The 12,367-nt window shown below is 46.5% G+C and overlaps 1 protein-coding gene across 1 annotated transcript in view; it reads right to left on the reverse strand.

Annotated features, from left to right (window-relative positions):
- Positions 1-7,379, reverse strand: part of LOC111745845 — a 21,292-nt gene extending 13,913 nt beyond the window's left edge. Inside the window, exon 1 of the mRNA XM_023536691.1 lies at positions 6,950-7,379. Coding sequence (XP_023392459.1) covers positions 6,950-7,366 — 417 coding nt within the window. The 5' untranslated portion in view covers positions 7,367-7,379. The remainder of the gene's footprint in view (positions 1-6,949) is intronic.
- Positions 7,380-12,367: the final 4,988 nt, after the last annotated feature.

Consider the following 12,367-nt stretch of genomic DNA (forward strand, 5'->3'; position numbering starts at 1 on the left):
ATACAACTCTCCTGCCACAGAGGAGAAAGAATCTTCTATTTGCTGTTGACATGGTCTTATTTCATGAACCAGGATTGAGTTGCCCCTATAGAAAATTGATTCTGAAAGCTAACTATTGTCAGAATAAAACTACTTTAAATAAAAATCATTTACTTTTGGCAAGCATTCTCCTGATTCCATTGGTTCTTTTTAAATTGTTCTTGTAGCAGGTGAATTTCTTCAATTGGGGGTGGAGGGTAGTGCGGGGAGAGGCATACATTTTGCAGGCAGTTCATCCAGGCAGACAATCAGGAGCCCAAGCTGCTGAAAACTAATTGATCCACAGGAGAAGTCATGAAATTTCTTCTGGCTGTGGTAGGTGACAGGTAATCCTGGCCTCAGAAAATATCCAGCCCAAACCATTGGGCAGATTTCCATGGGGCGCTGCAGCCAGCCCCAAACTGCCTCCCCAGGCCAGCCCTGGCTCCATGGCCAGCCTCCCTGGAGCTCTTTGCTGTGGTCTGCCCAGGCCAGGGGCCACTTATGTGTTCCAGTTCTCACAGTGGGGTGCTGGCTGTTTATCGGTTCATCTGGCCCTGGAAGTATGAGGAGCTTTCCTCAGTGAAGACCCCAAATGCCAATGAGTATTTGGTCAGAATCAGAGCATAATCTCAAGCTTTTCCTCTTCACCCTCCATCAAACCCCAAGCTGATCAGCCATACAAAGGAAGAAAGTGCTGACACATGCTACGATATAAATGAACCTTGAAAACATTATGCTAGGTGAAAAAAGCCAGTCACAGGAGGATGAATACAGTATGACTCCATTTACATGAGGCTCCTAGACTAGGCAAATTCATAGAGACAGAAAGTAGAGGTTACCAGGGGTGGGAGCGGGGGAAACAGGGGGTTACTGTTTAATAAATATGGACTTTCTGTTTAGGATAATGAAAAAGTTCTGGAAATAGATGGTGGTGGGCTATACAACATTCTGTATGTACTTAATGCCACTGAATTGTACAGTTAAAATGATTAAAATGGTAAATATAAAAATAAATGTTAAGTATTTACTTTAAAAGACTATTTTTATAAGAAATTAAAAATTGTCAAATCTTTTATAAAAAACATCTTTCTCATTCCTAAATGAGTATTTTTAGAGCTTCCATGACCTCTTAAAGAACTCATTTTATAAAGTGTTCTAAAATATATTAATTAGGGTTTAATAGTCTTTTGGATGAATTATTATAGGTTTTTATAAATGGTAATTTGCAAAAGTTCACAGAAACCTAGTGTGAAGAACTCTGATTATTGTCTGACAATCAACAGTTCGAAAAGGCACACATTTTTCTTTAAAAGGAATTTATTAAAAAATCATTCAAAGAGAAGCACTTAATTTCTTAAGAATGCATTACTGTGATAGACTTCATTACCCATAATCGGGGATGCTAAAAATCACTCATTTCAGGAACTATGAAGCACTGCGTTTAAAATGGTAGATTTTATGTTTATCACAACAAAAAGAGCAATCTGAAACGGGCAGTAAAACGGTCTTGGAATTAGACAGTGGTGACAGTTGCTCAACTCTGAATATACTAAAACCCACTCAATTATACACTTTAAAGGATAAGCTTTATGGTATGTGAAATGAAGCTGTTATTAAAAAAAAAAAAAAAAAGCCTAACTGAGAGAAGTGATGTTTATGAGGAAGAATGAAAGGAGGAAAGTGAGACAAGCCCTCCCAGCAGCTTGAGGAAAAACAACCAACGGAACAAGAAGGTGAAGGAGAAACAGGCAGAGGCTGAGGCCAGTCAGTTCCCAGCCACGTCCTCAAACAGATTGCAGAGGGAGCAGTTTGCTTTCCAAGATGCTGGGATGACGGGGGGGAAACAGCAAGAAACACAATAGGATAAATTTCTCCTTTTTACAGGCATTTTTCTCTCTTAAGGTAAGCCACATCGTCAGAGGATTTTGACAAAGATCTTGGAAGAGTGTGTCATCCACCCATGCTTCTGGCATCTGAGTTCTCCACTGGGTCCAGAAGGCACCAGTGGAAGCTATGTGCTCAAGTGCCATTCCGTAGGCCCTCACTGAGACCCAATGCAATGCTGCCTCTTGGTTGTCATGGCAGGGGCTCTGAGAAAATGCCACCAAAAATCTGTACTGCTGCACTGCCTCACTCTCCCACAAGAGTGCCTACCCTCGACTTGCTTACAGTATCTAGAATAGTTCCTGACGCAGAGCATGTGCTCAGTAAATGTGTATTGGTGAATGAAGGAAAGAAATGATACATGTATTGATGAATTCTTACTAATATATTATTGAAGGCATTACAAACCACACCACACACGATTCTTTGTGTCAAGTCCCATATGAGAAATTTGAGATATAAAGCTGGGAAAAATCTTGATTCCCCTAAACAATGGGTATGGTTCTTCCTTTCAGACAGAATTTTGAAACAAGTCCGGCTCTTTTTTTATCGTAGCTTCCAGAAAGCACAGAGCCAAACCCAAAGCTCATTTACAGCAGCATGAATTAGCCACATGATCTGCATTTGGTTTCGCGTGGCCTTGATTTTCTGCTGGGGCTTTTTTCTCTCTCGATTTTCCAATTTCTATTGCTACAGTATTCTGCTGGTGCGCGGCTCACTCAGATACTTTGTAGAATGAGTTGGGAAGTGTGAACATATTTCTGTAGAAATGATTTGAGGACACAACACCTACCCATCTTGAAGTTCCTGTTGAAGCAGGGCTCCCATCGTTCCCCGTTTCCTTCCTAGCGTTAAAGTGTAGTACAAACTCAATATTTCAGTGCTAAGGAGACCAAGAGTAAAAATGAAATCAGAGTGAGCCACGTGAAGAGAAAATGTCAAGATAGAAGGAAGGTTTACTCATGGATTGTGGACAGGAGAGAACCTAAAGCATGCCTTCCAGTCATGCTTCCGGCCAGCTTCCTCCTAGACATAGAGAGCCCAAGCCATGCAGCCTCATGGGAGAACTTCGCCCAAGCACAGAATCCATGCAGGGTAAGAGACAGGTACCTCCCTGATGACTCTTTCTGGCCGGATAAAGCTGCCTCTTCACCTCATCTTGAGGTACATACTCCCGCAAATGATATGTTACACAAGCTCAAAATAACGTTTTCCCAAAAGCATCATGGCTACGTTAACAAGAGTGTGAGTTCTGGCACGATAGAGACTGGGTTTAAATCCTGGTTCTCTCTTTTGCAGGTGCACAGTCTTACATGAACTTACTGTCTCTGAGCTCCAGTTTTCTTATCTGCAGAGTGGGGCTAATGCTTAACACACTGGGTTTAGAGCACAACTGGAAGTCAGGAATAACTGCTGATTGTTCCTGATTGTCCTGGGCTTCAGCACAGGAGCGGGGGAGGTGGGCATGAAGGAGACCCCGCTATTCCTCTTTGCTGGTAGAAACACCTCAGGTGCCCAGGCCAGGTGTGTCAGGTGGCCTTGCCTTATCAGTTCAGAAACTCTACGTTCCAGGACAGAACCATTTCAAATATGCTGTTTTTCTGCCACTTGAATTTTGTTGGAAATTCTAACCTATGGTCATCCAAACAATGAGTCTCAAACTGCAGTTCATGCCCAACACTGACACAAATCTGCCAAGATATGAAATCTTTGTTTGTTTTGATTTTAAAATGTTGCAACACATGTGTTTCATTCATTTTTGTAATGACCTCCGATTCTGAAGAAAGAGCAGATTGTCACAGGCCTGGCCAGGCCCCACCATGCAGGAGCCCAGGGGTCTTCCCATACCCATCCCAGGCTTGCCTCACTTCCTTCTCCATCAACCTACGTAGGTGCCCTTCCAGGCCCTCAGCATCTCCACAGGGCTAGGATGACAGACCGTTTCACACCCTAGTGCGCCATAACTTAGACACACGTTAGCATTTCAACGGGACCTATTGGAAGGCCTTACTCTAGGCTGTGAGAAACTATGGGTCTTGACCCAGTAGTGGCTTGTGAAATCAATTTAGTGTGTCATGACCAGCATTAAAGAAAAAGGTAGTACAGAATACTTTGAAAAACACCGGAATATCAAACAGAAAACAGGAATAATTACATGAAACTTTTGTTTTGGTTGTGTTTTTGGGTAAACTGGGTCAACATCTAAAATCTCTCTTACTGAGAGTTTTAAAAAGAGTTTAAAAGCCATTATCTTTCTCCAAAGAAAGACAGAAAGTGGAACTTAGCTTCTGTGGCCAGGCCAAGGGCTAGTATTTGTGGAGAGGGAGGGAGGCCTGCCATGGTGTTCAGAACAGCAAGGAACACTGCTTACTCCCTGCATGAGGCCAGCTCTCCCCTGATCCACAGCACAAAAGACAGCAGACTTAAGTCTATGAAGCATCCAGGAGTGACCAATAAGCATCCACGGCTATGCTCTGGGGCTAGAAAAATGACAAAGATACTGTTTCGGCTTCATCAACCTCACTAAGCTCACTGCAGTCCACTAGGGGAGACACACATGCTAACAAACCACAACAGGGTATTTATGATAAACGCTAGAACAGAGATGTGTTTAGACTCGTTTTGAGAAAAGGAAAGGCTGATTCTATACAGGGGTGTGTTCATCTCCTAGGGCTGCTATAACGAAGTATCGCAAACTAGGCAGCTTAGAGGGAGAGAAATTTGTTGCTTCACAGTTCTGGAGGCCAGAAGTCTGGTATCAGGGTGAGGGCAGGGCCACGCTCTCTTTGAAAGTGTGAGGGAAGGATGTTCCGGGCCCCTCTCCCCGCTTCTGAAAGTTTGTCAGCTTGTGGCAGCATCACTACAAAACTTCACACAGCATTCTCTCCGTGTGCGCGCATGTATCCACTGGTGGTGTAGGATTAGGGGCCCGGCCGAATAATTTGCAATCACCCTAACTAACTAATTACATCTGTAATCACCCTTCTTCAAAATAAGGTCACCTTCTGAAGTAATGAGGGTTAGGACTTAACTAAATGATTTGAAGGAGACAGTTCAGCACATAACAGAGGGTCGAGGGAAAGAATGTTGTTTGCCCTAAACCTTGAACATCAGCAAGCCTTTTTCTACCAATGCAGAAGGAAGATGACATTCCAGCAGGAAGGAGCTCTCCTGGTCCCCTGGCCCTGCCGTGCACAGAGAGGCAGGCAGGCAGAAGCCACCTTGCTAGCCTGTCACGGAGGCCATGGAGTCTGCACCCACTGTTTCTCAGGCATGCCCAGCATACACCTCTTCCTTTAAGAGCAATGAAGGAGAGCAGCTCATGTAAAGGCTGCTAAAAAGCCTCCTGCATCTTACATTTCAGGGTCGGTAAAACCTGGACTACCTAGTGTGTGCCAGGTCCTATCACAGGTAGGATCTTGCTTCCTCCTCACAAGGTATATTCTTATTTCCATTGGTATGCTGCAGAAATAGAAGCCCAGAGAGATAAACTTAACTTCACAAAGGCACACGGCTTTTGTTTGTAAATACAGAGTCAAAATTCAGTCCTTTTCCTCACCAACTTCGAAGTCTTTTTTAAACCCTTTCCTGGTTCCAGTACGGCGAGAGGCATGTTCTGAGGAAACCCATTCACCGCATCGTGCCCGTGCCCCTCCTCACAGCCATTCCTACTCAGCCAGCTGGTTGCTCTGCCTCTAACCCTCTCTCTGTTTTCAGTCAGCTGAACAGGAAGGGAACAGAGAGGAAGGGAGCTCGGTTCTACAAAGAGAGGACTTCATTTCGCAGGAAAACGTAGTGCCTAGAGGGATGCTAACCAAGCATAGAGCTCCAGGATACTCGAGCTGGAAGGGAGTCCAGAAGCCACTGCAACCCCTCTGCCATCAGAGATGGCCCGTAAAGAGGGGTCAGTGGCCCACAAATCCACAGCTGGCTGGTGCAGGGTCAGTCAGTACTGGGACTCTGTGTAGGTCCAACACTGGGATATTTTTGGAGTTAAGTTGATTATTTGAACTGCTCCCACCTGGGATAAAATGCAAACAGTTGAAACCAGTTGGATGAGGCCAAGCCCCGGAGATTTGATAGCAGGCCAATGTCATTCAAGGTTAATGGGGCTTGCACAGCCCGCGGGACACCGGCGAGACAGCCAGGATGTGGGAGAGACAGGCCTGCTCTGAACACCTTAGAGTCCCATCATCAGGAAAACAACTGATGGACATATAAAACAATCTTGAACCTCAGGCATTAAAACAAAAATTGAGGCAAGGAAGGAATGAATAACTGAATGAGTTGGGGGTTCTGTCAAATCAGGTCACCAAGCCTCAGCTCGCTCTTCTGTGGCACAGAGGGTGCTGCTTCCCCCTTCCCTTCCAACGTCACTGGAAGCTCAAAGAACGGCAATACACAAACGCTGCGATGGGTATAAACCGCCAGACAAATCCAGGTTACTTCTGTCACTCATTCCTGCTTAGTCTGGGCTTGAAGCCTCCAGTGCCCAGCAAAGTCGTCCTGTCATCTCCTTCGAGGCACAGACGCCCAGGGTCCTGATGGAGCAAATCCTCCAGTTATTTGGTTCTCATGGGGCTAAGCACCTAGATATTTGAAAACATCTAGTTCACAAGAAGATTTCACTTTTCACTGGGATTTCTAGATGTTATTGCAATAATAAAAATAACAACAATAATAATTTGTTGAGAAATTATTTCCTGTCACCAAAACGCCACAGGAGCCTGATGTCATCCATGCAGTGGGCAGTGAATGACAGACACAGAGCTGCCTGACGCCGCAGCCCAAGCTCTCCCCCACAGGCTGCTCCAGGACACTGTGGACTGGCCTCCTCCGTGCCTCTATGTGGAAAATCAACATGGGACTAGCCACTCTTCCCAGGCTGGAAGACGGCAATGGAGAGTCGCCGAGGACAGCTGAGCCGTTGCTCGGAGTGTGCCGAGTAATTAAGCTGTGTGTGGATAAGCAGGTAGGTTTCCAACGGGCATCGGAGGCTCTTGGCACAACTCTCATCTCAATCACACTTCTCAGCGGCACTTACCTGTATTTCTTTGGCGGGGGGCTGTCCGGGGGCCTTTTTTCCGCCCGTGGAGGATTTGGACGAGGTGGAGGAGAAGCCCTGGCCGCGCTTGGGCTTCAGGTCGCTGAGGCTGCTCAGATATTTTTTCCGCAGGGCCAGCAGCTCCTGCAGGTACTGCAGGCAGTCCTGGGTGCGGGAGTACATCCACGCCCGGTCGCCCTCCTGCTGCAGGTAGTACAGGCTGGTGTCCATGCTGCCGGCGCTTTTGTATTTCTTTAAGGACTCGCTGAATTTCTCCCCGTGGTCCCCTACCACGTACATGGAGCTGCTGCGGATCAGCCGCACCGCGGGGCCCGCTCCGTCGCAGTAGGAACTCTCGGCCACCGCCGCCTTTCTCTGCGGGCTGGAGTTGAAGATGGAGTGGAGCTTTCTGAACATGCTGCTCGGTTTCTCTCTGTGGGTACCTTCCAGCTGCCTGCGCTGCGCCACCTGATCTAGCTGGGGGCGGAGGAGCCAACAACAAGCAGGCCGCCCGCCATCTGCCTTCCAGGAGGCCTCTGGTCTCTGGAATCCCAGCGTGCGTGGGCTCAGTTAGGCGGGCCACCGGGGCATCTCATAGGACGGACATTTGCACCCAATGACCAGGATGCCATAAACCACCTGAGGACATGAGGTGGTGCCCTGTGAGCTTAAAAGCAAGCGCCCTGGCTGGTTCTAAGCGCCATGTGGGGCAAAAACCTTCTGCGCTCTCGCATTGAAGGCCCAGCCGGATGAGGGAAAGCTGGCAATGCTTTTCCTGCTCAGCTATTTTCTCTCCTTTTCATTTTCCATTTCTGGATGTGATCTCACTCAGTTTGATTTGATCTTGCTGTGGATTTTTACGTTTTCACTTTGGCTAAGCTGGCCCTGGTCTTGAACTCTCAGTATCCAAAATGAAATCCTACTTAGCAAGGACGCCACTCAGCCAAAATCGGTGTGTTGCATGATGTAAAATCTAGTCCCCTGAGCTGGGCCAGGGCACGAACAGCCCGGGCAGTTGGCATGAGGCTCGCAGATTCCCGATAAGCTGGGTTCTGAGCAGGCATCCAGCGCCCTGCAGGCACCTCATCTGCGGTAACGAGACCTCTCAGCCGTCACCAGATAGCAGCCCATTGTGGAGACGGAGGATTCAGGTATCGCGACCACAACTTTCTGCACAAAAGGCTCAGTGAGCTGAAGGTGGCCACTTTTATGGGGCAGACCTGTTTTTTTAGCTTGAGCACATTTTCATTTAAATAGATTACTTATGATGAGACACAGACTATTTTTCAAGAACATCGTCTGAGTACATTAGAATCTCAGGGATGTTCCCTCTAGGATTTTTCTCAAGCAAATGCTACACATCATTATTACCAGTCTAGTTCTTCACTCAAAGAGCTGAAGCCTGTAAATCTCTAGCATAGGCATTTTCTTAAGCTGAGATGGACGTTAGAGGAGACTATGAGTCCCCCAGAAACTGTATGTAAAATGTTATCGGCTGTATGTATTAGCATGTTTTATTTTTGCTGAGGTTTTTTTTTTTTTTTTTTTGAGAGAAAGTGTTCATAGTTTTATCAGATATTCAAAAGGGTCTGTGATACAAAGATTAAATTTAAAATGTTTGAATCCTTCTTTAGAACAATAGCTTTACTTTTTAAAAATATAGCTATTAAGGACATTATAGATGCATCTGTATTGAGCACATCCTCTGCATGTGGCATTCTCGGCACTGTGGTGAGATGGCCTCAAATATGCAGAAACATTTACACCTTACACTTGCAGAGTGATTTAGGGTTGATGAAGCATTCTCACATATAGTAATTTATTGAATCATTATGGCTTTCTTGGGAGAGGCATCATTTCCATTATCATCATTATTGGTCTTCAATTCACAGATGAAGAAAGTGAGCCTGGAGATATTAGACTTGTCTGACGTCTAAATCAGGTGAGTGAGAAACTAGTCCTCAGACCAATGCTCCAGCCTCAAGGGAAGCTGATCCCAATGCCTCCTTGGTGCCTTGGACATGCAAAGTCATGTGCTTTGTGGCCCCCTGTGGGGTCTCTACCCAGCCCATTTCTCTGGCTTCACACAGGCACAATATCTAAGCATCCAGGATGGAAAAGTACCGACAGAATTTCTTCCTAGAGGAATGCAGGGACTGTGACCACATGGTCTTTCTCCGTAGCTTTGCCGGTGGGCTTATAATGATATTTATTCTACATGGATTTTTAAAAAATTAAATAGATAAAAAATGAAGTCTAATTTATATGCAGAATATCACAAGAACCTACTCTCTTAATTGCAAAAAGAATAAAACTACTTTCCTATGTATTCTTCTCTTCTCTCCTCCTACTTCCCTGCTTGGAGTCTTCCTGAGGGCCAGACTTATGAAAAAAAATTGTAGTGACATCACTTGCAGAGCATTTCATGAACACTAAGGACATTAGCAGCAACCATGACCCAGCTCACTGACTCTTACCTCCTGTACCAGCCCAGCCCTAAAAGCCACCCCTTTCTCTGGACTGTTTACCAAGAGAGTCCAGGGGAGAAAATGCTTTCTCCCTACAAAAATGCTTGTCATTACTGCTGAAAAAAATTCATTCCAAATAGCAACCTTCTTTATACCTTATTTAGATTTTCTCGTGGCCTCACTAAAGAAATGTGTGTAAAGTCACCTTGTGGTCTTAAAAAATGTATTTCAAGGATACTGCGAATACCCATTACATCCCAAATCAGGGTCTCCTGGGCTTGACTCTTCCTTTGCATCAAGGAGAACACTGGGCAAGCACCTAGGTGGGGGAGGGAGAAAGGCCTGCGTCCTCGTCCCCACGCAGCCCTCCAAGGCCAGCCCCACTGTGGGCTGGAAGGGAGTCAGCTCTCGGAGCCGAGCTCTGCACTCAAACAGACCAGGCCTGCTGTTTGTGTAGTATCAAGAGCCTCCAGCCTTGACCAGGACCCCAGAGAATTCCCAGTAAGGTCACTCAGCATAATAAATCTTGTTTTGTTCCAGAATTTCTCAAAGGGCTAATACCAGGGGAGGGGGGTATGCGGGGCAGAGCAGTCCAGATAACGCGTTCTGTAGTGATGCTGGGTGCTGGCAGCTGTAGGCAGGTGTGGAGTTGGGTGACTATGCTTCTGTCTGCTCTCAGGCAAGTCTCGTCTGTGCTGCCGGAGCTCTGGTGGGCAGGGCAGGGTGACAGGTCTGCCACCTACCAGCTTAGGAAAGTTAAGTTAAACTCTGAGCTTTGGTGTTCTCATCTTCAAAAGTTAGATATTATGTATTTCATAGAGTTATTTTAATAATTAAATGAGATAATGGAGAGCACTTAACATGTCCTATTTTCTCAATCAAAAATAATTGCTCAAGCAATTATTTTTATAATAATATAAAAATAGTATTACTACTACTTCTGTTTTGCAGCTCCCAACATACAGTTGCCAAATTATTGTCCCAGGCAATATTTTGCACCTGGGCCTCTCATCCTTTAATGTGTGTAGAGATCACAGGCTGAGGTGGGCCAGCCTTAATGATCAGCTTGGAAATGGCTAGTTTAGGCCACTGCCCTAAACAATGCTGAGTTTCTCTGAGATGCTAGTTGTCCCCAACAGCCTGCCTGCTGAAAAGGCACATGGCCAGGTGTTCCATCCCCTTCCAGCACAAAGTCAGGTGAGGACCTAATCACTTCCCACCCCACGCAGTGGCATGTTGACTATCACTGTGGACAATCACCTGGGACAATCTCAGTGGGACACGCATCTCAAGGTAGTTCTGCCTTCAGTCCCGTCAGGCTGCACCTGCACTTCCCACAGAGAATCCCGAGTCAAAGAAAACAACCATGCACTGGCCCAGGTCTAGAACTTCCCTTGGCTGTGTTCCTGACAGAAACACAACTGTGAGCGTCCACTTCCCAGAAGACAGGTGAGATGGAGATGAAGAACGAAGGAGGAGGGAAGGCAGAGGGAAAAAGAGGAAGCTGAGAGAAGGAAGAGATCAAATCGTCTGTGTTGAATATTTAATGAAGGGTAAGATTACAGGGTTCGACACCGTGTATCCCATGTCTCGTTGGTCCATTTGCACAGCGAACGGGGACATTTCACTTTCTGTTCTGCTATGAATTGTGAGAAAAAGAATGTGTCCTGGAGACCAGCTTCCCTGGCTCAGACAGTGTCCTGTGCCTTTTGGACCCTTGTCCAGCGAAGCATAGCCTCCAGAGCAGAGTAACTCACATGCCTCCTGGGCCTGGCCTTCCACATATGGAGGCCGAAAATGAAATAATGCATGGTTTCGTCCCTTCTCTTACTTTAACGGGCTTAGAAATCCACCCCACTCCCTAACCCTGCAATGTGCCTGAAAGCAAACATCAGATCTGAGGTTTATAAGGCTAATAATGTCCTGGTGCCTGAGTACATGGGGGCCGGTGGCTGCCCTTGTACCCCCTAGAAGGCTCAGCCCCGGTTTGGGAACTGCTGCTGATTGGTGGGCAGAATGGGCACATTTGAGGGCGGAGGGTAGGGGCAACCAACCCGGCTGGGCAAGACTGGAGACGAGTAGAGACAGCTTGGGTTGGAGAGAGTAAAGGCGGCAGCAGGAACGTAAAGGAGGACAGGAGGCCAGGTCAACAACTTTGGTTTTGATTCAACTGAATATTCTCCATCAGAGCTCTGGGAGCCCATAAAGCATATTCATGCAATTTAGGAAAAATGTCCCCCCTAGGTAAAGGTCAGGCAAGCAGTCCCCATTGGATCCCCTGGTGGGTGCCCTGGTACAATGTACAACTATACAACTATGCATGATAACTCTGACTGGTTAAGAACTTAGAGCAAAAAATTGTGTGGCAAATGGGGTTATGGGAAATTTCCACTTAGAAACCTTAAGTGGGAACCCTATTAGAGTTAAGAAAGGTTAGTGTTTCGTTTACCCATTACTCTGTACAAACCATCCCAAGACTTAGCGTCTTAAGTCACCAATCATTTTGTTTGCTCACAATTCTACAGTTTAGCTGGGCTTTTGATGGGCATGTCACTGGCACGCCTGTGCCTGAATTCAGTGGGTGGATAGGCTGGGGCTGGGCTCAGCTGGGAAGCTGGGGCGGCAGGGCCTCCTCCTTTCCACAGGGGCCCTGCAGCCAGGTAGCCAGAATTCTTCCACAGCTGCTCGGGGCTTCTAGCAGTGCAAAGGCAGAAACTGCCAAGCCTTGAGGCTTAAGCTAGGAATGAGGACCACGTTCTCCTGCCCTATTCTATTGATTAAGTCAAATCACAGGACCAAATTAAGGGGAGGGAACTATACAAGGATGTGAGTCCTATAAGGCACGGCTCACAGGGGCCAGCAGTATAATTGACCGCCACAGTCTGTTAGGAAGCTATGTTGGCCAGTCAGGTGGACAGGTGAGGACCTCACTGGAGGGCAGCCAGGGAAT

This window comes from Pteropus vampyrus, unplaced genomic scaffold (genome assembly GCF_000151845.1).
Source record: "Pteropus vampyrus isolate Shadow unplaced genomic scaffold, Pvam_2.0 Scaffold167, whole genome shotgun sequence".
NCBI lineage: Eukaryota > Metazoa > Chordata > Mammalia > Chiroptera > Pteropodidae > Pteropus > Pteropus vampyrus.